This window comes from Gymnodraco acuticeps, unplaced genomic scaffold (genome assembly GCF_902827175.1).
Source record: "Gymnodraco acuticeps unplaced genomic scaffold, fGymAcu1.1, whole genome shotgun sequence".
NCBI classification, from domain to species: domain Eukaryota; kingdom Metazoa; phylum Chordata; class Actinopteri; order Perciformes; family Bathydraconidae; genus Gymnodraco; species Gymnodraco acuticeps.
In genome coordinates, this window is record NW_022990699.1 from 3,359,432 (window position 1) to 3,382,806 (window position 23,375).

General features: G+C 40.6%; 4 protein-coding genes and 2 pseudogenes across 4 annotated transcripts; all 6 read right to left on the minus strand.

Annotated features, from left to right (window-relative positions):
• Nucleotides 1-77: 77 nt before the first annotated feature.
• LOC117555904 (protocadherin alpha-3-like) lies at nt 78-2,954 on the minus strand. The gene has a single exon (XM_034230953.1). The coding sequence runs from the start codon at nt 2,796-2,798 to the stop codon at nt 411-413; it is 2,388 nt and encodes a 795-aa protein (XP_034086844.1). The 5' UTR covers nt 2,799-2,954; the 3' UTR covers nt 78-410.
• A 2,252-nt stretch (nt 2,955-5,206) lies between these two features.
• On the minus strand, nt 5,207-7,722 carry LOC117555770 (annotated as a pseudogene).
• A 253-nt stretch (nt 7,723-7,975) lies between these two features.
• Nucleotides 7,976-10,816, minus strand: LOC117555771 (protocadherin alpha-8-like). The gene is made up of 2 exons (XM_034230735.1): nt 8,321-10,816; nt 7,976-8,011 (listed from the first exon to the last, which is right to left on the minus strand). The coding sequence occupies exons 1-2, from the start codon at nt 10,691-10,693 to the stop codon at nt 7,976-7,978; spliced, it is 2,409 nt and encodes an 802-aa protein (XP_034086626.1). The 5' UTR covers nt 10,694-10,816.
• A 2,425-nt stretch (nt 10,817-13,241) lies between these two features.
• On the minus strand, nt 13,242-15,689 carry LOC117555906 (protocadherin alpha-3-like). Its single transcript, XM_034230956.1, has one exon. It carries the CDS (start codon nt 15,600-15,602, stop codon nt 13,242-13,244), a length of 2,361 nt encoding a protein of 786 aa, XP_034086847.1. The 5' UTR covers nt 15,603-15,689.
• A 1,025-nt stretch (nt 15,690-16,714) lies between these two features.
• LOC117555772 (protocadherin alpha-8-like) lies at nt 16,715-18,271 on the minus strand. Its single transcript, XM_034230736.1, has one exon. The coding sequence runs from the start codon at nt 17,918-17,920 to the stop codon at nt 16,715-16,717; it is 1,206 nt and encodes a 401-aa protein (XP_034086627.1). The 5' UTR covers nt 17,921-18,271.
• LOC117555773 lies at nt 18,210-22,645 on the minus strand (annotated as a pseudogene).
• Nucleotides 22,646-23,375: the final 730 nt, after the last annotated feature.

The following is a 23,375-nucleotide window of genomic DNA, read 5'->3' on the forward strand; positions in this document are numbered from 1 at the left end:
TATCAGTGTAGGTAAGTATTTTTTTATATTTGTAATATATTTATGTTTGATCTGTTATAGCTCTTTTCACACTTTTCCCAAAATAAAGTTGCAATTTATGACCCCATTTAGATTTTATTATAGAACATGTTCTCATGTTCATTGTACTCGTGAGAGTATAGTGTTTTATATGTTATTGTATCCTTTTCATCATCACTGTAAAGTGTCTTTGAGCACCTGAAAAAGCGCTTAGAAATCAAATGTATTATTATTATTATTATTATTAGTGTGTATAAAACAATCTACAAATGAGAGCAGCAAAGAGAGAATATTGCACCAGATAGAACCTTTTGCAAACAGAAGTTGGAAGCTCAGTCTCAATTGGAGGAAATCTAAAAACACATCTATTATTTTAGAAATGATTACATTTCTTAAAATCTTACCTCTGTAGATGTTCCCCTCCTGTCAGGAAGCACCAGTGTGTTGGCATGGCTGCCCGGGACTATAGTAGATCCTATACTCATTCTGGGTCCAACTAACATGTAGCGCTTGTCTCCAGATCTGTACTGGATGCTGTGACACAGTGTCCCATCATAGTTAGTCTCTTGTAGATATTTAGAAGTATAGTCTGTGGACTTAGAGCACTGCATTGCAATCAGCACAATGATACTGATGAGAAAAAGTGTTGAGACTGAGCCCAAAGTTATCATCAGGTAAAAAGTCACATTATTATCCTCATCATCCTTTGTTGCACTTTTAACATCAGCAGCAGCAAAAGCCTCTCTGGGCTCCACAAGTTTAACAACCACCGTAGCTGTTGCTGACAGGGAAACGTTGCCATTGTCTTTCACCAGTATGAGCAGTTTATGCTCAGCCTCGTCTGTCTCTGTGAATGAGCGAAGTGTTCTGATCCGTCCTGTATAGCGGTCCAAACCAAAGAGACTGTGGGCAGTAACTTCCTGCAGTGAGAACAGTAACCAGCCGTTATATCCTATATCAGCGTCATAGGCTCTGACTTTAGTCACCAAGTGTCCTGCGTTCACATTGCGGGGAATCTCCTCCACACCTTCAGCAGAACCGTTAGAGCTGACCGGATACAGGATGACTGGAGCGTTGTCGTTCTGATCCAGAATGAACACGTGCACCGTGACGTTGCTGCTTAGTGACGGAGTTCCAGAATCTGTGGCGACAACTTGGAACTGGAACGTTTTCAGAGTCTCAAAGTCAAAGCTTTTTAGGGCCAAAATATCTCCAGTTTCAGAGTTGATATTTAAAAATGACGTCAATTTATTTCCTTCACTGCCATCTCTGAGAATATGATAGTTTATTCGTGCATTATCGTTCTCATCACGATCAAGAGCTTTAACAGAAAACACAGAGGTGCCTGGCTCATTAGCTTCAGTGATATAGAAAGTATATGGACTCAATGAAAACTCTGGACTGTTGTCATTCACATCTGAAACCACTACATGTATTGTCTTCTCAGATGATAATGGAGGTTGACCAGCATCTTTTGCAGTTACTGTCAAGACATATTGTGACTGTTTCTCTCTATCCAGGGGGGATTTGGTCACCAATGAAAACATTTTGTCTTTTGAGGATGGGGATAAAGTAAATTGTACATCGTTATTTACAGCGCAAAACACTTTTCCATTGAGACCAGAGTCCAAGTCATTTACACTGATAAGGGCTACTGTAGTTCCAGGTCTTGAATCTTCAGGGATCGAGCTTGAAAATGAGGTAACTTCAATCTCAGGTGCGTTATCATTAACGTCTACTATCTTAATGATGACGCTTTTGTCTGTTATAAGAGGAGCAAGGCCTTTATCTGATGCCTCAATTTCAATTTCATATCTGTCTTTCTCCTCATAATCTATTAATCCTTTTACCTTTATCTCGCCTGTTAAAGCATTGATATCAAAAAGGTTTAAAATATTTAGATTCATACTATTTGTAAATGAGTAAACTACATCTCTGTTGGGTCCTTCATCCAAATCAGTTGCATTCACTTGTATGACTGTTGTGCCTACCGGAGCATTTTCAATGAGCATCACAGAATAAACATCTTTAGAGAAAACAGGCGCATTATCATTTACATCTAGAACATTCACTACAATATTCATGGTGCCAGATTTTGGAGGTTTTCCTCCATCCATAGCAGTCAACAATAATGAGTGGCTCTTTGCCCTTTCCCTATCCAAGGATTTTTGTACAACCAATATTGGTATTTTACCATCTTCTCCCTTATCCTTAACTTCCAAACGGAAGTGATCGTTTTGGCTGAGTTTATATTGCTGCACGGAGAAATGTCCACTGTCTGGATCCCGTGAAGGTTTTAGTTGAATCCGTGCTCCGGGCAACACAGACTCAGATATTTCCAACCGTTTCTCTTTTTCTGAAAAACTAGGAGAATGGTCATTTATATCCATCACTTCCACACCAACATAATGCACCTCCAGTGGGTTTTCCAGCACGGTTTTCAGATTCATTAAACACGTATTGCTCTGCGCGCACACCTCCTCTCTGTCAATCTTCCGGCTCACATACAGGACACCATCGTTTTGATTCACGTGGAAAAGCGGATCCGCATTACTGGAAACAATCCGATACTTCCTGTCTTTCAATGTGCTTTTATCTAATCCCAGATCTTTCGCTATATTTCCAACCACAGTTCCTTCGTTAACTTCCTCCGAGATTGAATATCGTATTTGCGCTGAGGCCGCGCTCCACAAAAGCACAGCAACCATGCAGCGGAGAAACCATCCTCGCGCCCTCCGCATCTCGCATGTTCTTTGTTCCATGGTTAAACCCGAAATCATCAGTAATCCATTACAAGCTACACAAAGCTCTGTTGTGAAGTCAAAATCCAGCGCCTTCTTACATGTATAACCTGTTAATTCACTTCCTGTATTTCCAGAAAATGCGCTAAACCGATCATGTATCAAGGCATGAGCAGAAAAACGGTCCTGCCAGTATCGAAGTAAAATGTTTTGAAGAGGAGGAACCAAACTGCTATGACGACAAGCTCGTGTACTGCTGAATTTTTACTTTTCACTGACACCATGCGACCCATTTTCTCACTGCAGAAATGTGAGGCACTTAATACACATTATGGTTAATGGTATTTTGTTTTTAGTTATAGCATATGTATTATATTGTGTTGAAAGAGAGGAGGAGGCTGCCCAGACTTTAAACATTGATTAAAATAACTCTTTCCGCTCCCAGCACCAAGGACTGCGACCTCAATACAGCTCGATAAAAAAAATATGTTTCTCCGTTGTATTGTATTATCAAGCCATTTGATGAAAAAAGACGGTTGATATGGAACAAATAGACGGCTTACGATATATATGTAGCAGGAATGCCGGGTTCAGGTAACTGTCCCACACTCATCTCTACGCCCTGAACCCACCATCACCTAAAGTAGGTCAACTCCTCCCCCAGAGCCAACCCCTAATTAACTCATTGGTATTTAAGGCACCTGTGGCATCATGGCAGCCTTTGTTTCGTTTGCTGTCTGCCTGTTGCCACATGGCGCCTTAGGATAGGTAAATTGTCAGATACTGGATGTCATGTTTGATCAACAGCTTAATATTACTCATGTGCATCTTATACTAGCACTGAACTACATTAATTTGTATTAGCCTACTGTCAGCTTGTATCCTGGTCCACCTGGTGTTCCTTTGGCCAAATGTGATGCCTGCAGTCCTGTTAATCTGGAGGGATGTGTGTTGGTCCTTAGTACTTTAGTATTCATCATACTGAGTAGTGGTAAGTTTACAATTACCTAAGTTAAAATATTTAAATGTGTACTTTTGTATTGTAATCTAATGTACAATGTGTTCTTCCAACTAGGTGGTGCTGTTTTGCTATAGTTAGGTTTTGTTTGAATTTAGTTTTGTTGTCTCATATTTAGGGTTTTAGTGTATTTTACGGTTTGCTCGTTTGGACCAACTGGATAATTGTTTCTTCTGCTTTATACTCATTTGTTGTTTCTTTGCCCCTTGTAGTGGAGTTGGAGCCAGCTGTGGAGGAGGCTAGGCCCACAGTCTGATTCCCTTCACGGCTTGTATAGGAGCACTGGGACACTTTGTAGTGAGTTTTGGTTTGCAGTGAGTTTTGGCTTGCAGTGAGCACCGGTGGGTAAGTGGGACACAGCCCTGTTAGACTGCCTCCCCCGGCTGGCATCTGCCCACTCCCCTTTTTCCCTCATTGATTTTAGTCATTTTCTATATCAAGTGTTTTTACCAAGAATAAACAAATACATGTGATTGACATAATGAATTAAACTGTTTCATTATAATTGAACCACGTCTCTGTCTTGTGTCAGTCACAAACTTGTAGAGCCTTCTTAGTTCTGAGGTGTAAATTAAATATCTCCTGCGGGCGAAACTCCCCAGGTGGCTTTGTCAGGCATTTTGGTATTTGGGTGGCTCTGCCTTTAAAAACGACCACCCCGTACATATACATGATGCAAACAAAACAAAAGGCCACAATCATTGTCCATATCATTGCCCATCAGGTGACTACGATAATTTAAAAGTAAAATGCATCTCCTTTTTCAAGTACATTTAAATTACCTCCATGACATATGGTTATAATTACCAAGGTAAACTATGATGACAAACACAGTATAAAATTATGCAGAAAACAAACCACATTGATATGTTTAGTCAAAAAGCAGTTACAGTTCGTCACCACAGTTTAATCTAAAATATGTCTTACTTCTGCAGATGCCCCCCTCCTGTCAAGAAGCACTAAGTATTTGCAGTTAACAGTTACTACACTAGAGTCACAATCATCTGTCTCTTAAACTATTTTGATGAATGTAAACTGCAATGAAGTCCTTATTTATATGCCAAAAGAAATGGAAAACTATAGTAAAATACTTCCAGCACCACGGACAGCAACACCTTTTTCTGCACCCAGAGGTGTAGGAACTGATTTCGCTTTGACTAACTGCAATAATATAAACTGTACACAACCAACTATCCAACAACACAGAAGAAGTATGTAAAACATGGGATTTCAGGCAGATATAATGCATAGACCTCAAGGGCAGATCCTGTTTAAATAAAAGTGTTAAAGTTTTAATGTAAGACCAAATTCAAAAATGATTTGATATCAACCTGTTTAAATGTAAGTATTCATATTGCCATGACAGTACATGACAGGTAAGGGAGTTTGAATATGCATTCGTCTTACCTCTGTAGATGTCCCCCTCCTGTCAGGGAGCACCAGTGTGTTGGCATGGCTGCCCGGGACTATAGTAGATCCTATACTCATTCTGGGTCCAACTAACATGTAGCGCTTGTCTCCAGATCTGTACTGGATGCTGTGACACAGTGTCCCATCATAGTTAGTCTCTTGTAGATATTTAGAAGTACAGTCTGTGGACTTAGAGCACTGCATTGCAATCAGCACGATGATGCTGATGAGAAAAAGTGTTGAGACTGAGCCCAAAGTTATCATCAGGTAAAAAGTCACATTATTATCCTCATCATCCTTTGTTGCACTTTTAACATCAGCAGCAGCAAAAGCCTCTCTGGGCTCCACAAGTTTAACAACCACAGTAGCTGTTGCTGACAGGGAAACGTTGCCATTGTCTTTCACCAGGATGAGCAGTTTATGCTCAGCCTCGTCTGTCTCTGTGAATGAGCGAAGTGTTCTGATCTGTCCTGTATAGCGGTCCAAACCAAAGAGACTGTGGGCAGTAACTTCCTGCAGTGAGAACAGTAACCAGCCGTTATATCCTATATCAGCGTCATAGGCTCTGACTTTAGTCACCAAGTGTCCTGCGTTCACATTGCGGGGAATCTCCTCCACACCTTCAGCAGAACCGTTAGAGCTGACCGGATACAGGATGACTGGAGCGTTGTCGTTCTGATCCAGAATGAACACGTGCACCGTGACGTTGCTGCTTAGTGACGGAGTTCCAGAATCTGTGGCGACAACTTGGAACTGGAACGTTTTCAGAGTCTCAAAGTCAAAGCTTTTTAGCGCCAAAATATCTCCAGTTTCAGAGTTGATATTTAGAAATGAGGTCAATTTATTTGCTTCTCTGCCATCTCTGAGAATATGATATGAAATGACAGCGTTATCGCTTTCATCACGATCAGAAGCTCTAACTGAAAATACTGAGGCTCCAGGACTGTTATTCTCGGTGATATAAAATACATAGGGGCTTGTTAAAAACTCTGGATTGTTGTCATTTACATCTGATACTACGACACTCATGGTCTTTTCAGTTGAAAAGGACGGATCACCTGTGTCTTTAGCGACAATTGTAAATTCAAAGTGGGCAACCATTTCCCTATCCAGTTGACACCTGGTTACAACAGCGTACATGTTTTCCTGTAACGATGGAGATAAAGTAAAAGGAACATCCTCTTTGATGGTGCAAATGACTTTTCCATTGATTCCAGAGTCTAAATCCCGAACACTAATCAGGGCTACAGTAGTTCCCTTCTTTGAATCCTCCTTGATAGAGCTAGAAAATGATGTTACTTCTATCTCAGGTGCATTATCGTTAACATCAATAACTGTTATCATAACACTTTTGTCAGTTGTTAGAGGAACTTGTCCTTTATCGGACGCCTGAATGTCAATATCATAACTTTTAGTTGTCTCGAAGTCTATTTTACCGATGACTTTAATTTCACCAGTGTTTGCGTCTATTTTAAAGATATCCTTTAATTTTGCATCAACTTCGTTACCAAATGAATATATTATCTCGCTATTTGCACTCTGGTCCAGATCTGTTGCATTTAACTGAATGACTACAGTGTCAACGGGAACGCTTTCTTGTAGAGTTGCAGAATACAACTCTTTTGTAAACACAGGGGAGTTGTCATTAACATCAAGCACATCCACAGTAATTTCTATAGCGCCAGATTTCGCAGGTTTTCCTCCATCCACTGCTGTAAGACGCAGTTTGTGTTTCCCGGCTGTTTCTCTATCTAGCTGTTTCTGCAGGACTAAAAATGGTACCTTACGGTCTTCGCCTCTATCCTTCACTTCTAATATAAAATGCTCGTTATGGCTCAGCCGATATTGCTGAATGGATAACTGGCCAACGTCGGGGTCACGCGCAGCCTGTAGTTGAAATCTCGCCCCTGGTAAAGCCGACTCAAATATCTCAAGCCGTTTCTCTTTCTCCGTAAAAACAGGCGAGTGGTCATTTATATCTAGTATTTCCACCGCCACGTAGTGGATCTCCAGCGGGTTTTCTAGCACAGTTTTGAGGTTGATCAAACACGGGCTGGTCCGGTCGCACACCTCCTCCCTATCTATTCTTTTTTTAACATACAATATACCATCATTTTGATTAACTTGAAACAGGGGCTCAGTTGAGCCTGTTACAATGCGATATCCTCTGTCTGTGAGTGCACTCTTATCGAGCCCCAAATCCTTCGCTATATTCCCGACCACGGTTCCATCTTGAACCTCCTCAGATATTGAATATCTGATCTGTGCTGTAGCTCCTCTCCATAAAATATCCAAAACAACCATCAAGGCAAACCAAAATTGTCGCGGGGTCCGTGATTTGCGTCCTCTTTGTTCCATGGCTCGTATGGGCGATAAAGAACAGTCCATTAACTACGTCTTGAAATAAATGAAACTTAATCCGCCATCTTTCTTCACAACATCCAACGTCTGCTTTTACAAAAACGGTCGAATATTAAACACACTCTTTGGTGGCAATTGCGATCTTATTTGCTCAAGTATGCTCTGCAAAATGCAAGGACTCGATCCACAAACAGCTCGTGACGTAAAGTGCTGCCAGTCACAGAAACACTGAGCTACACTGACACCAAGCGTTAGAATCGTTATTATTATTATTATTATTATAAGATGTTAGTGTTAAATTAACACAAAAAATATAATCTTCAAATGTTCAGAAGTTTTATGAGACATACACTTATATATAACTGTTTAACAGTGGGGATAAGCTTTAGTAGTGGAATCAACCACGATCCTTTTATTTACATCTCATCTATTCCAGGATATTACTAAAGCTCATGAACTGCAGCTGTCAACACGTATTAAAGCACACAAGTTGCAAGCCCCATAACACATGATAAAAATCACTAGGCAGATGAAAAACGAAAACAGAATGAAAACTCTGCTCTCAAGTTAAGTTGTAGTACACACAATTACAACTAATCACAATGTATGTACCAGTGTTAATGCTGATCGTGAGTAATGTATCACTTCTCTGCTATTTAATTATTGCTATGTAAAGTATTTCCCCGTTAGAGGGGGGCTTGCTGGCTTTCACACATAGTATTGAGTATGCAGGGGATGCGAAAATCAAAACATCCAAAAACACTTTTCTTACCTCTGTAGATGTTCCCCTCCTGTCAGGGAGCACCAGTGTGTTGGCATGGCTGCCCGGGACTATAGTAGATCCTATACTCATTCTGGGTCCAACTAACATGTAGCGCTTGTCTCCAGATCTGTACTGGATGCTGTGACACAGTGTCCCATCATAGTTAGTCTCCTGTAGATATTTAGAAGTACAGTCTGTGGACTTAGAGCACTGCATTGCAATCAGCACGATGATACTGATGAGAAAAAGTGTTGAGACTGAGCCCAAAGTTATCATCAGGTAAAAAGTCACATTATTATCCTCATCATCCTTTGTTGCACTTTTAACATCAGCAGCAGCAAAAGCCTCTCTGGGCTCCACAAGTTTAACAACCACAGTAGCTGTTGCTGACAGGGAAACGTTGCCATTGTCTTTCACCAGTATGAGCAGTTTATGCTCTGCCTCGTCTGTCTCTGTGAATGAGCGAAGTGTTCTGATCCGTCCTGTATAGCGGTCCAAACCAAAGAGACTGTGGGCAGTAACTTCCTGCAGTGAGAACAGTAACCAGCCGTTATATCCTATATCAGCGTCATAGGCTCTGACTTTAGTCACCAAGTGTCCTGCGTTCACATTGCGGGGAATCTCCTCCACACCTTCAGCAGAACCGTTAGAGCTGACCGGATACAGGATGACTGGAGCGTTGTCGTTCTGATCCAGAATGAACACGTGCACTGTGACGTTGCTGCTTAGTGACGGAGTTCCAGAATCTGTGGCGACAACTTGGAACTGGAACGTTTTCAGAGTCTCAAAGTCAAAGCTTTTTAGCGCCAAAATATCTCCAGTTTCAGAGTTGATATTTAGAAAAGACATTATGTCATTTTGACTGCCTTGTCTCACTATACTATACAAAATAGCTGAATTGTCATTCAAGTCATTGTCTCTTGCGCTTACAGAGAAAATAGCATTTCCAGGAACGTTATTTTCAACCAGATACAATTCCAAAGAGGTTTGGTCGAAGTGAGGAGAGTTGTCGTTTACATCTGATATCTGAATGCTGAGAGTTTTATAGGCGGATAAGGCGGGTTCTCCACAATCAGTGGCTTTTATTGTTATTTCATAATGTGACACCTGCTCTCGATCCAATAATCCCTTAGTGACAACCGAGTAAGTATTTTCCTTATAGGAAGGCTTTAATTCAAAGGGTACGTCATTAGATATCTGTGATATTATTTTCCCATTTACACCGGAGTCTACATCTGTTGCACTTATAAGTGAAATAATTGTTCCTGGCTTTGAGTCTTCAGACACTGTATTTGACAATGATGTGACTTCTATTTCCGGTGGATTATCGTTAACGTCTATTATCTTAATAATTACTCTACACTCACCTGTCAGTGGAGGTGTTCCTTTATCTGATGCTTCAATGTCCAGTTCATATATGTCGATTTCTTCATAATCCACTACTCCTTTAACTTTGATTTCTCCAGTTAATTTATTCAATTCAAATGTGTCATATACTTTACGCCTCAAGGTTTTTCCTAGGCTGTATTCGACTTCCCCATTAGTGTATTCGTCCAGATCCGTTGCATTCAACCTAAATATTGAAGTACCGAGTGCAATATTTTCGTGTATTGAAATGTGGTAAATCTCCTGATTAAACATCGGACGATTATCATTAATATCAAGAACAATAATAGAAACATTAAGTGTGCCTGATTTTGGAGGTTTACCTCCATCAACTGCAGTAACCAGCAGCGTGTGTTTGTGCTTTTGTTCTCTGTCCAATGATTTCTTCAGAACTAGAAATGGTATCTTACCGGCATCGCTTTGACGGACATTAACTTCGAAATGTTCATTTGACGTTAAAGTGTATGTGCGAATAGAGTTAACTCCAGCATCGGGGTCGCGTGCAGATTGCAGTTGAAATCGCTTTCCTGGTAATGTGTGCTCAGCTATTTCAAATATCTGTTCCCTTTCAGGAAAACTAGGAGAGTGATCATTTACATCCGTGATTTCTACAATTACGTAGTGTATTTCCAAAGGAGATTCAACGAGGATTTTGAGCTCCATAAGGCAGGCACCGCCTCCCTGACACAGCTCCTCTCTGTCAATGTGCTTGTTGACGTACAGAGCCCCGTTATCCTGGTTTACTTCAAAAATAGCCTCCTTACTTCCAGACACAACGCGGAACCGTCGAGCAATCAAAGAGGGGATTTCCACACCAAGATCCTTGGCCACATTTCCAACAACTGTGCCTTCTCTTACCTCCTCTGGAATAGAGTAGCGTATCTGAGCAAAAGCCTGATTTCCGAACAGAAGGGGTAAAGCCAAATAAAAAGCAAACCAGGAGCAGTCCTTTGTCCGAGGTTTTGAATCGGTCCCCATCATTATCCAACAACACATTCACCAAAAGGATCCGGTTACTTGGAAAAATTGTTATTTAAATCCATCCCGTTGAATAACGCGATTTGCAAGAGGCGACGTGTGAACGACTGGTTTGCTTGATTGAGATACCTTCTTTAGTCATTTCAGTAAGAAACAAAAGCCTTGGAAGGGGAGGTTCAAAGTCGTCTCTGGTTTCCCGATATAATAGTGACACCCAGAGGCAACTATTCAAAATAAACTTTGCTATATGTTTAGGTAACAAAACGTTTCCCAAAAAAGCTGATATAAATAACCGTACATTAAGGAACAATACCAACATCATTTCATTTCATTAAATAAATTGATTAGTTGCACTTTTGTAGAGCCATATTAACTCAGACTGTTAAATTGTCATAGAGTTTTAGGAATAATAAAAGCAATACTTTTCAATACGTTTTTGTAACATTGCAAATTAGTTTGATCGCGAGTTTCAGCCCCATGGAAAGCAACCACGAGTATTTACACAACCATTCCACTAAAACAACACTCTGTTTCAAAACAACTAAGTCCATGAATACTTAATCCTGAACTCTATAGATTATCACACTTTCAATCAATTGTTTGTCAGTACTTTCAGGCCCAAATTTGAAAGATATTTTCTCAAATATTTCTAAATAAAAATATTTTTGTGGGACTTTCTTGGTAAATAGCAGGAACATTGTATCTTCAGCACCATGGACAGCGGTCATAATCAGGGAAATGGTTGTCATTATAATGTGACGCGGTCAGTTTGAATGGGATCTGATGTGTTTTGATATTAAGTATTGCTGTGTTTTAGTTGTGTGAGTTCGTAGCCACATATTTTCAATGTCCCACTGCCCCTGAACTAAGCAGAGCACCATGGAACCGCAGCAGCAATGAGCGCATTGCGCAACCCGTGTGAACAGCGAGGAGCGCCGACACAGAGCAGGAAGGAACGAACGAGCAAGGCCGGGGTTGCGTTCCGATAGTCCATTTAGCTTAGGAACCTTCCTAACCAAGTGAACTGACCCGGAAGTACGTCAGTGGCAGCCATGTTAAGTGCCGTTCCAATTCTCCAAATGAAAGGAAAGGAGGTTTCAAACTTCCTTTATAACCTCCTTTAGTTTAGGAACCACTGGACCTCCATTGACGAAAGGAGAGGAGAAAATGCTGCCCCACAATGCATTGCAGCCGCAGCATTTGCCGTCACTCAACAGTCGGCCGTTCACGGAAACAACCGATTATGACAGAGAAATGATATCATGAACGTTACGGGGCTTATTAAGCCAAAGTGCTTTGTTCTGAACGTTAATCAGTTTTATAATCAAAAAGAGAAATATGAACGTTAGTTTTTACTGAAATGATCAAATAAAGTCAACATTTCACAGTCTTTACTGAGCTGTTTGGGGTTTGTTAAACTTTTAAAAGATGTTTGAATGGTGATGTACACAGTGATAGGTGTTAAGGACTAACGTTTATAATAAATACATTTGTATTGATTTTAAGATATTTTCATTGTTCATACGTATTGGGATCATTTGTATTAATGTGGACCGGAGGGAGAGGGTGACGAGCATACGTTTCACTTTCCTTTTTTATTTCAATTCCAACTTTGGTCATGAAGAATATGTTTCTCTGTTGTCCACGTTCATAAAGCATAAAACAACAGCATCAGAGCACGGTGCAGAGTCTCTAGATGACTTTACAGTAGTCCCTCGTTCTTATTAAACATCCATGTTGTAGTCCGCTATAGAAAACTGTAGTTTCCATAGTTTCCCCACAGCAGAGACGCACATTCATGACGTCCGCTGGCGCATCATAAACACGTCGGATAGTGAAAGTGCATTCGGATTCTCTAAAGTACCGCAGTCTCTTCTCCTAAATCCTTTTGAATTATCCTATCCACTATCCCTTAACCCCGTGACGTTTCACTCAGAGGTCAAAGAATAGGAGATAGGGTTAGAATTTAGGAGCTGATTTTTGGATTATCGGAACGCAACCCGGGAATTAGGAGACGCTAACATCCAGGAAGGATGTACGCGGATTGGCTGTGACGAGCAGAGGCGGGCAACGCAGGACACCATCAGCAAGGAGGTGGATTATCGCCGGCGGCTCGAGTAAGGGGAAGTGATGGAGAAACAGAGGGGTGTCATTGCGATTCAACCCTCCTTCAACTAAGTACCCTTTTGGATCAGCCTTTTAACCCTAACTTTTAAATGACTTTTTAACACTTTTAATTGGAGCAACTTTGCTTTCAGCCCCTATTTATAAACGTTTAGCACAAAAAACACTGGACTCTGGACAATTGAGTGTACAAAAACCTTTTGCATTTCTGTATCCCTTTCTAAGTAAATGCTCATTTTCTTTGATAATTGAGACAAAATAGAACCCTAGAGAAATGTGTATGAACTGACATAATATAGAAACTACTTTTGAAATATTTGATTTTGCCCATAATTACTTTGTGGCTGTGAAAAATACTTGTATGACACGATACGAAGCAACCTTTGAAAAGAGCAAAAACAAACATAACATTATGGTACCATATTGTTTAAAATGATGTTGTTTAAAGTCTTACCTCTGTAGATGTCCCCCTCCTGTCAGGGAGCACCAGTGTGTTGGCATGGCTGCCCGGGACTATAGTAGATCCTATACTCATTCTGGGTCCAACTAACATGTAGCGCTTGTCTCCAGATCTGTACTGGATGCTGTGACACAGTGTCCCATCATAGTTAGTCTCTTGTAGATATTTAGAAGTATAGTCTGTGGACTTAGAGCACTGCATTGCAATCAGCACGATGATACTGATGAGAAAAAGTGTTGAGACTGAGCCCAAAGTTATCATCAGGTAAAAAGTCACATTATTATCCTCATCATCCTTTGTTGCACTTTTAACATCAGCAGCAGCAAAAGCCTCTCTGGGCTCCACAAGTTTAACAACCACAGTAGCTGTTGCTGACAGGGAAACGTTGCCATTGTCTTTCACCAGTATGAGCAGTTTATGCTCAGCCTCGTCTGTCTCTGTGAATGAGCGAAGTGTTCTGATCCGTCCTGTATAGCGGTCCAAACCAAAGAGACTGTGGGCAGTAACTTCCTGCAGTGAGAACAGTAACCAGCCGTTATATCCTATATCAGCGTCATAGGCTCTGACTTTAGTCACCAAGTGTCCTGCGTTCACATTGCGGGGAATCTCCTCCACACCTTCAGCAGAACCGTTAGAGCTGACCGGATACAGGATGACTGGAGCGTTGTCGTTCTGATCCAGAATGAACACGTGCACTGTGACGTTGCTGCTTAGTGATGGAGTTCCAGAATCTGTGGCGACAACTTGGAACTGGAACGTTTTCAGAGTCTCAAAGTCAAAGCTTTTTAGCGCCGAAATATCTCCGTTATCTGAATTTACACTGAGAAACATTGCCAGTTCATTTCCTCTCGCTATTTGATAAGAAAGTACTGCGTTTTCATTTACATCTTTGTCCGTTGCACTTACAGAGAATATCGACCCTCCAGCAACGTTATTTTCTGAAAGGTAAAACTGTAATGTATTTTGAGAGAATAATGGTATGTTGTCGTTTACATCTGATATCTGAATGTTGAGGATTTTGAAAGTAGATAAGAGAGGTTCCCCACAATCGGTGGCTTCTATTGTTATTTCGTAATGCGACACCTGCTCTCGGTCTAAAAATCCTTTTGTGACAACTGAATAAATGTTTTCTTTATAAGAGGGCTTTAACTCGAAAGGAACGTCTGAAGTTATGCTTGATATTATTTTTCCGTTGACACCGGAGTCCTTATCTGTCACACTAATAAGGGAAATCACTGTGCCAGGCTTTGAGTCTTCAGACACTGTATTAGACAGTGATGTGACTTCTATTTCTGGTGGATTATCATTTACGTCTTTTACTTTTATAATGACTCTACAGCGGCTTGTTAATGGAGGCGTTCCTTTGTCAGATGCTTCAACATCTATCTTGTATATCTCCGTTTCTTCAAAATCCACCGCACCTTTCAATTTAATTTCTCCACTTACTCTATTCAATTCAAATATGTCATAAATGTTCCGCGATAATGCTTTGCTGAGAGTAAACTCTATTTCTCCGTTGTTCCCTTCATCTGTATCTGTTGCATTCACTCTTGTAACAATAGTACCGACTGGAACGTTCTCATATATTTCTACTTGATAGGTATCCTGACTAAACACTGGACGGTTATCGTTAGTGTCAAGAACAATTATAGAAACATTTAGTGTGCCTGATCTTTGAGGTTTACCGCCATCAACTGCTGTTACAAAAAGCACATGTTTGCTCTTTTGTTCTCTGTCTAAGGACTTCTTCAGCACTAAATACGGCGTTTTATCCTCATCGCTTTGACTAACATCTATTTCAAAGTGATCGTTTGACGTCAATGTATATGTGCGGATGGAGTTAATTCCAGCATCAGGATCACGGGCCGCGTGCAGTTGGAAACGGGTTCCCGGAGATGTATGTTCTGCTATTTTAAATTGTTGCTCCTTTTCAGGAAATCCGGGAGAGTGATCATTTATATCAGTAATTTCTACGACAACATGGTGCATTTCCAAAGGGTTTTCAACAAGGATCTTCAACTCCATTGTGCATACACCGCTCCCATGACACAGCTCCTCTCTGTCGATCTTTTTAAGAATCTGTAACGCACCACTGTTCGGGTTTACCTCGAAAAAAGCATCTTTAGATCCAGACACAACTCGAAATCTTCGATCAATCAAAGAGGTTTTATCCAGACCAAGATCCTTTGCAACATTTCCAACAGAAGTCCCTTCTTTCATCTCCTCTGGAATAGAGTACCTCAATTCAGCCACAGCATGTTTCCCGAAAATCAGCAATAGAGAAAAATACAAATTAAACCGACGACTGTCACTTGAGCGATGTCGTCGTGGACTCCCCATCATTATCCAACAGCATAAGCTTTTCTTTCTGCGGCAATAATGGTCTACCACACTGTCCTATTCGACTCCCGTTCTTAAATCAAATGTATCTCTGCTGTGAGGTACCAAACAAAAGCTTTGTAATAGGAGGAACGAAATATATGATGGCCACGTCAGTGTCACAGTGACACCAAGAGGACAACATTTGACAACGTTATTTGTAACAAAGTTATATTTGTGTCACATATCTACCTGCAAAGATGGTGAGCAAAGTGAATACATGGTCAATAAAAAACTAGAGCTTGATATAATATTGTTTTCTTATAATCGAAGCGGCTTCATGTGTTAATTTTGATGCAAAGTAATATCTCTGAAAAAATAATTAACATATAAAACATTGTATTGCCCGTTGACTGCAATCCAGCATACCATGGACAATCACTGCTATTTACATAATGATTTATTTGTCCAAAGAGTTCACTGCTCATTGCTCAGTTATCAGTGTAACTTTGCAACAAACAAATACATGCATAACACCAAAAACAGAGGAAGCCATTGCTTTTAAAGTAAGTTATCATTTGTTGATATTCTCCTTGATTTAAGAACTTTTGGGCACATGTTTTCTCGAAACATGCACAAACTTGCAGGGAAATATAAAATGCTTTCTCGTAAACATGTTTTAAGAAGCACTACATGTTTAAAGTCTTACCTCTGTGGATGTTCCCCTCCTGTCAGGAAGCACCAGTGTGTTGGCATGGCTGCCCGGGACTATAGTAGATCCTATACTCATTCTGGGTCCAACTAACATGTAGCGCTTGTCTCCAGATCTGTACTGGATGCTGTGACACAGTGTCCCATCATAGTTAGTCTCTTGTAGATATTTAGAAGTATAGTCTGTGGACTTAGAGCACTGCATTGCAATCAGCACGATGATGCTGATGAGAAAAAGTGTTGAGACTGAGCCCAAAGTTATCATCAGGTAAAAAGTCACATTATTATCCTCATCATCCTTTGTTGCACTTTTAACATCAGCAGCAGCAAAAGCCTCTCTGGGCTCCACAAGTTTAACAACCACAGTAGCTGTTGCTGACAGGGAAACGTTGCCATTGTCTTTCACCAGTATGAGCAGTTTATGCTCAGCCTCGTCTGTCTCTGTGAATGAGCGAAGTGTTCTGATCCGTCCTGTATAGCGGTCCAAACCAAAGAGACTGTGGGCAGTAACTTCCTGCAAGTGAGAACAGTAACCAGCCGTTATATCCTATATCAGCGTCATAGGCTCTGACTTTAGTCACCAAGTGTCCTGCGTTCACATTGCGGGGAATCTCCTCCACACCTTCAGCAGAACCGTTAGAGCTGACCGGATACAGGATGACTGGAGCGTTGTCGTTCTGATCCAGAATGAACACGTGCACTGTGACGTTGCTGCTTAGTGACGGAGTTCCAGAATCTGTGGCGACAACTTGGAACTGGAACGTTTTCAGAGTCTCAAAGTCAAAGATTTTTAGCGCTGATATATCTCCAGTTTCAGAGTTGATATTTAGGAAAGACATTAAGTCATTTTGACTGCCTTGTCTCACTATACTATACGAAATAGCTGAATTGTCATTCAAGTCATTGTCTGTTGCACTTACAGAGAATATAGAATTTCCGGCAATGTTATTTTCTACGAGATAAAACTCTAAAGGCGTTTTATTGAAAAGAGGACGATTGTCGTTTACATCTGATATCTGAATGTTGAGAGTTTTAAATGTATATAAGGGAGGTTCACCACAATCAGTGGCTTTTATTGTTATTTCATAATGTGACACCTGCTCTCGATCCAATAATCCCTTAGTGACAACCGAGTAAGTGTTTTCCTTATAGGAGGGCTTTAATTCAAACGGAACGTCTGAGGTTATGCTTGTTATTATTTTTCCGTTGACACCGGAGTCTTTGTCCGTTACGCTGATAAGGGAAATAATTGTTCCCGGTTTTGAATCTTCAGACACTGTATCTGCGAGTGATGTGACTTCTATTTCCGGTGTATTATCGTTGACGTCTAATATCTTTATAACGACTCTACACTCACCTGTCAGTGGAGGTGTTCCTTTATCTGACGCCTCAACATCCAGTTTATAAACGTCGTTTTCTTCATAGTCAACATTTCCCCTAACTGTAATATCTCCAGTTAATTTGTCCAACTCAAACATATCATAGATTTTTCGTTTTAAGATTTTTCCTAGGCTATATTCAATATCACTATTTGTGCCTTCGTCTGGATCCGTTGCATTCATTTTAAATATTGAAGTACCGAGTGCAATATTTTCGTGTATTGAAATGTGGTAAATCTCCTGACTAAACATCGGTCGATTATCATTACTATCCAGCACAATAATAGACACATTAAGTGTGCCCGATTTTGGAGGTTTACCTCCATCAACTGCAGTAACCAGCAGCGTGTGTTTGTTCTTTTGTTCTCTGTCCAACGATTTCTTTAGCACTAGAAATGGTATTTTATCTTCATCGCTTTGGCGGATATCTACTTCAAAATGTTCATTTGACGTTAAAGTGTACGTACGAATAGAGTTTACTCCATTATCGGGTCGCGTGCAGATTGCAGTTGAAATCGCTTTCCTGGTAATGTGTGCTCAGCTATTTCAAATATCTGTTCCCTTTCAGGAAAACTAGGAGAGTGATCATTTACATCCGTGATTTCTACAATTACGTAGTGTATTTCCAAAGGAGATTCAACGAGGATTTTGAGCTCCATAAGGCAGGCACCGCCTCCCTGACACAGCTCCTCTCTGTCAATGTGCTTGTTGACGTACAGAGCCCCGTTATCCTGGTTTACTTCAAAAATAGCCTCCTTACTTCCAGACACAACGCGGAACCGTCGAGCAATCAAAGAGGGGATTTCCACACCAAGATCCTTGGCCACATTTCCAACAACTGTGCCTTCTCTTACCTCCTCTGGAATAGAGTAGCGTATCTGAGCAAAAGCCTGATTTCCGAACAGAAGGGGTAAAGCCAAATAAAAAGCAAACCAGGAGCAGTCCTTTGTCCGAGGTTTTGAATCGGTCCCCATCATTATCCAACAACACATTCACCAAAAGGAGCCGGTTACTTTGAAAAACGGTTATTTAAATCCATCCCGTTGAATAACGCGATTTGCAAGAGACGAATTGTGACTCTAACGACTGGTTTGCTTGATTCAGTAAGAAACAAAAGCCTTGGAAGGGGAGGTTCAAAGTCGTCTCTGGTTTCCCGATGTAATAGTGACACCCAGAGGCAACTATTCAATATAAACTTTGCTATATGTTTAGGTAACAACACGTTTCCCAAAAAAGCTGATATAAATAACCGTACATTAAGGAACAATAACAACATCATTTTATTTAATTAAAGAAATTGATTAGTTGCACTTTTGTAGAGCCATATTAACTCAGACTGTTAAATTGTCATAGAGTTTTAGGAATAATAAAATCAATACTTTTCAATACGTTTTTGTAACATTGCAAATTCGTTTGATCGCGAGTTTCAGCCCCATGGGAAGCAACCACGAGTATTTACACAACCATTCCACTAAAACAACACTCTGTTTCAAAACAACTAAGTCCATGAATACTTAATCCTGAACTCTATAGATTATCACACTTCCAATCAATTGTTTGTCAGTACTTTCAGGCTCAAATTTGAAAGATATTTTCTCAAATATTTCTGAATAAATACCTTTGTGGGACTTTCTCGGTAAATAGCAGGAACATTGTATCTTCAGCACCATGGACAGCGGTCATAATCAGGGAAATGGTTGTCATTATAATGTGACGCGGTCAGTTTTAATGGGATCTGATGTGTTTTGATATTAAGTATTGCTGTGTTTTAATTGTGTGAGTTCGTAGCAACATGTATTCAATTTCCCACTGCCCCTGAACTAAGCAGTGCAGCATGGAACCGCAGCAGCAATGAGCGCATTGCGCAACCCGTGTGTACAGCGAGGAGCGCAGACACAGAGCAGGAAGGAACGAGCAAGGCCAGGAATTAGGAGACGCTAACATCCAGGAAGGATGTACGCGGATTGGCTGTGACGAGCAGAGCCGGGCAACGCAGGACACCATCAGCAAGGAGGTGGATTATCGCCGGCGGGTCGAGTAAGGGGAAGTGACCTGGAGCAACAGAGGGGTGTAATTGCGATTCACCCCTCCTTCAACTAAGTACCCTTTTGGATCATTTTTTTATCCCTAACTTTTAAATGACTTTTTAACACTTTTAATTGGAGAATTTTAGACTTTGCTTTCAGCCCCTATTTATAAACGTTTAGCACATCAAAACACTGGACCCTGGACAATTGAGTGTACAAAAACATTTTGCATTTCTGTATCCCTTTCTAAGTAAATGCTCATTTTCTTTGATAATTGAGACAAAATAGAACCTAGAGAAATGTGTATGAACTGACATAATATAGAAACTACTTTTGAAATATTTGATTTTGCCCATAATTACTTTGTAGCTGTGAAAAATACTTGTATGACACGATACGAAGCAACCTTTGCAAAGAGCAAAACATAACATTTAACATGGTACCATATTGTTTAAAATGGTGTTGTTTAGGTCTTACCTCTGTAGATGTCCCCCTCCTGTCAGGGAGCACCAGTGTGTTGGCATGGCTGCCCGGGACTATAGTAGATCCTATACTCATTCTGGGTCCAACTAACATGTAGCGCTTGTCTCCAGATCTGTACTGGATGCTGTGACACAGTGTCCCATCATAGTTAGTCTCTTGTAGATATTTAGAAGTACAGTCTGTGGACTTAGAGCACTGCATTGCAATCAGCACGATGATGCTGATGAGAAAAAGTGTTGAGACTGAGCCCAAAGTTATCATCAGGTAAAAAGTCACATTATTATCCTCATCATCCTTTGTTGCACTTTTAACATCAGCAGCAGCAAAAGCCTCTCTGGGCTCCACAAGTTTAACAACCACAGTAGCTGTTGCTGACAGGGACACGTTGCCATTGTCTTTCACCAGTATGAGCAGTTTTATGCTCAGCCTCGTCTGTCTCTGTGAATGAGCGAAGTGTTCTGATCTGTCCTGTATAGCGGGTCCAAACCAAAGAGACTGTGGGCAGTAACTTCCTGCAGTGAGAACAGTAACCAGCCGTTATATCCTATATCAGCGTCATAGGCTCTGACTTTAGTCACCAAGTGTCCTGCGTTCACATTGCGGGGAATCTCCTCCACACCTTCAGCAGAACCGTTAGAGCTGACCGGATACAGGATGACTGGAGCGTTGTCGTTCTGATCCAGAATGAACACGTGCACTGTGACGTTGCTGCTTAGTGACGGAGCTCCAGAATCTGTGGCGACAACTTGGAACTGGAACGTTTTCAGAGTCTCAAAGTCAAAGCTTTTTAGCGCCAAAATATCTCCAGTTTCAGAGTTGATATTTAGGAAAGACATTATGTCATTTTGACTGCCTTGTCTCACTATACTATACGAAATAACTGAATTGTCATTCAAGTCATTGTCTGTTGCACTTACAGAGAATATAGAATTTCCGCCAATGTTATTTTCTACCAGATAAAACTCTAAAGGCGTTTTATTGAAAAGAGGACGATTGTCGTTTACATCTGATATCTGAATGTTGAGAGTTTTAAATGTATATAAGGGAGGTTCACCACAATCAGTGGCTTTTATTGTTATTTCATAATGTGACACCTGCTCTCGATCCAATAATCCCTTAGTGACAACCGAGTAAGTGTTTTCCTTATAGGAGGGCTTTAATTCAAACGGAACGTCTGAGGTTATGCTTGATATTATTTTTCCGTTGACACCGGAGTCTTTGTCCGTTACGCTGATAAGGGAAATAATTGTTCCCGGTTTTGAATCTTCAGACACTGTATCTGCGAGTGATGTGACTTCTATTTCCGGTGTATTATCGTTGACGTCTAATATCTTTATAACGACTCTACACTCACCTGTCAGTGGAGGTGTTCCTTTATCTGACGCCTCAACATCCAGTTTATAAACGTCGTTTTCTTCATAGTCAACATTTCCCCTAACTGTTATATCTCCAGTTAATTTGTCCAACTCAAACATATCATAGATTTTTCGTTTTAAGGTTTTTCCTAGGCTATATTCAATATCACTATTTGTGCCTTCGTCTGGGTCCGTTGCATTCATTTTAAATATTGAAGTACCGAGTGCAACATTTTCGTGTATTGAAATGTGGTAAATCTCCTGACTAAACATCGGTCGATTATCATTACTATCCAGCACAATAATAGACACATTAAGTGTGCCCGATTTTGGAGGTTTACCTCCATCAACTGCAGTAACCAGCAGCGTGTGTTTGTTCTTTTGTTCTCTGTCCAACGATTTCTTTAGCACTAAAAATGGTATTTTATCCTCATCGCTTTGGCGGATATCTACTTCAAAATGTTCATTTAACGTTAAAGTGTACGTGCGAATAGAGTTAACTCCAGCATCGGGGTCGCGAGCAGTATGCAGTTGAAATCGCTTTCCTGGTAATGTGTGCTCAGCTATTTCAAATATCTGTTCCCTTTCAGGAAAACTAGGAGAATGATCATTTACATCCGTAATTTCTATAATTACGTAGTGTATTTCCAAAGGAGATTCAACGAGGATTTTGAGCTCCATAAGGCAGGCACCGCCTCCCTGACACAGCTCCTCTCTGTCAATGTGCTTGTTGACGTACAGAGCCCCGTTATCCTGGTTTACTTCAAAAATAGCGTCCTTACTTCCAGACACAACGCGGAACCGTCGAGCAATCAAAGAGGGGATTTCAACACCAAGATCCTTGGACACATTTCCAACAACTGTGCCTTCTCTTACCTCCTCTGGAATAGAGTAGCGTATCTGAGCAAAAGCCTGATTTCCGAACAGAAGGGGTAAAGCCAAATAAAAAGCAAACCAGGAGCAGTCCTTTGTCCGAGGTTTTGTATCGGTCCCCATCATTATCCAACAACACATTCACCAACAAGATCCGGTTACTTTGAAAAACGGTTATGTAAATCCATCCCGCTGAATAACGCGTATTCTGCAAAACTCAGAGCTTGATTCTAACGACTGGTTTGCATGATTCAAATGCGCTCAAACCTCTATTCAGTAAGAGACAAAAGCCTTGGAAGGGGAGGGTCAAAGTCGTTTCTGGTTTCTCGATGTAATACTGACACCCAATGGCAATTCATAAAAACAAACTTGTCCTACATGTTCTTTAAAAAATTTGAAGAGATGCTGTTATATGCCTTGCAGATAACAATATGCCAGCCTTTTACTGATTATTTAAACAGTATAGATTTGATTAACCATGGTTGTACTTGTTGACACATGTTCATGAGATTCAGCTCCATGTATGCCATTTACAATGAACTCCAGCATTTCCTTCTTATAATAAAAGTGCTTCCATCCAAAACTGGTTCCATGCATATTGCATATTAAGCTCAAAGGTAACACTGCAGCATTGTCGTGCTTTCCATCCAAATTGCCATCCCGGTTGTGGTAATTTTACTAATCTGAGACCCACATTTCTGAAACACACATCTTGCTTTTCCCACAATCCCATTTGAACTTTTTGGAGAGAACAAGACAATTATGATTTAGGTACCATGGACAATGGTAATAATCGAGAAAAGGCTGTCTATTTTATATTTCAAATTGATTAATGTCAAGTATGCTACTTATTGGCAGTTCAAAAGGCAAGTAGGAAACAGACTTTGAGCAAAGCATAAACATACATTTGTGTACATGACAACATACTGCGTAAATATTGTTTAATGAATGTCTTACCTCTGTGGATGT

Excerpts from the sequence above, each read along its gene's own strand:
- LOC117555772 (XM_034230736.1), bottom strand. The coding sequence starts at position 17,920 with ATGTTTAGTCAGGAGATTTACCACATTTCAATACACGAAAATATTGCA.
- LOC117555904 (XM_034230953.1), bottom strand. The coding sequence starts at position 2,798 with ATGATTTCGGGTTTAACCATGGAACAAAGAACATGCGAGATGCGGAGG.
- LOC117555771 (XM_034230735.1), bottom strand. The coding sequence starts at position 10,693 with ATGTGTTGTTGGATAATGATGGGGACCGATTCAAAACCTCGGACAAAG. Across the intron at positions 8,012-8,320 it reads GGAGGGGAACATCTACAGAG|CTGCAGTTCATGAGCTTTAG; the intron begins GTAAGAAAAGTG and ends ACGTGTTGACAG.
- LOC117555906 (XM_034230956.1), bottom strand. The coding sequence starts at position 15,602 with ATGATGGGGAGTCCACGACGACATCGCTCAAGTGACAGTCGTCGGTTT.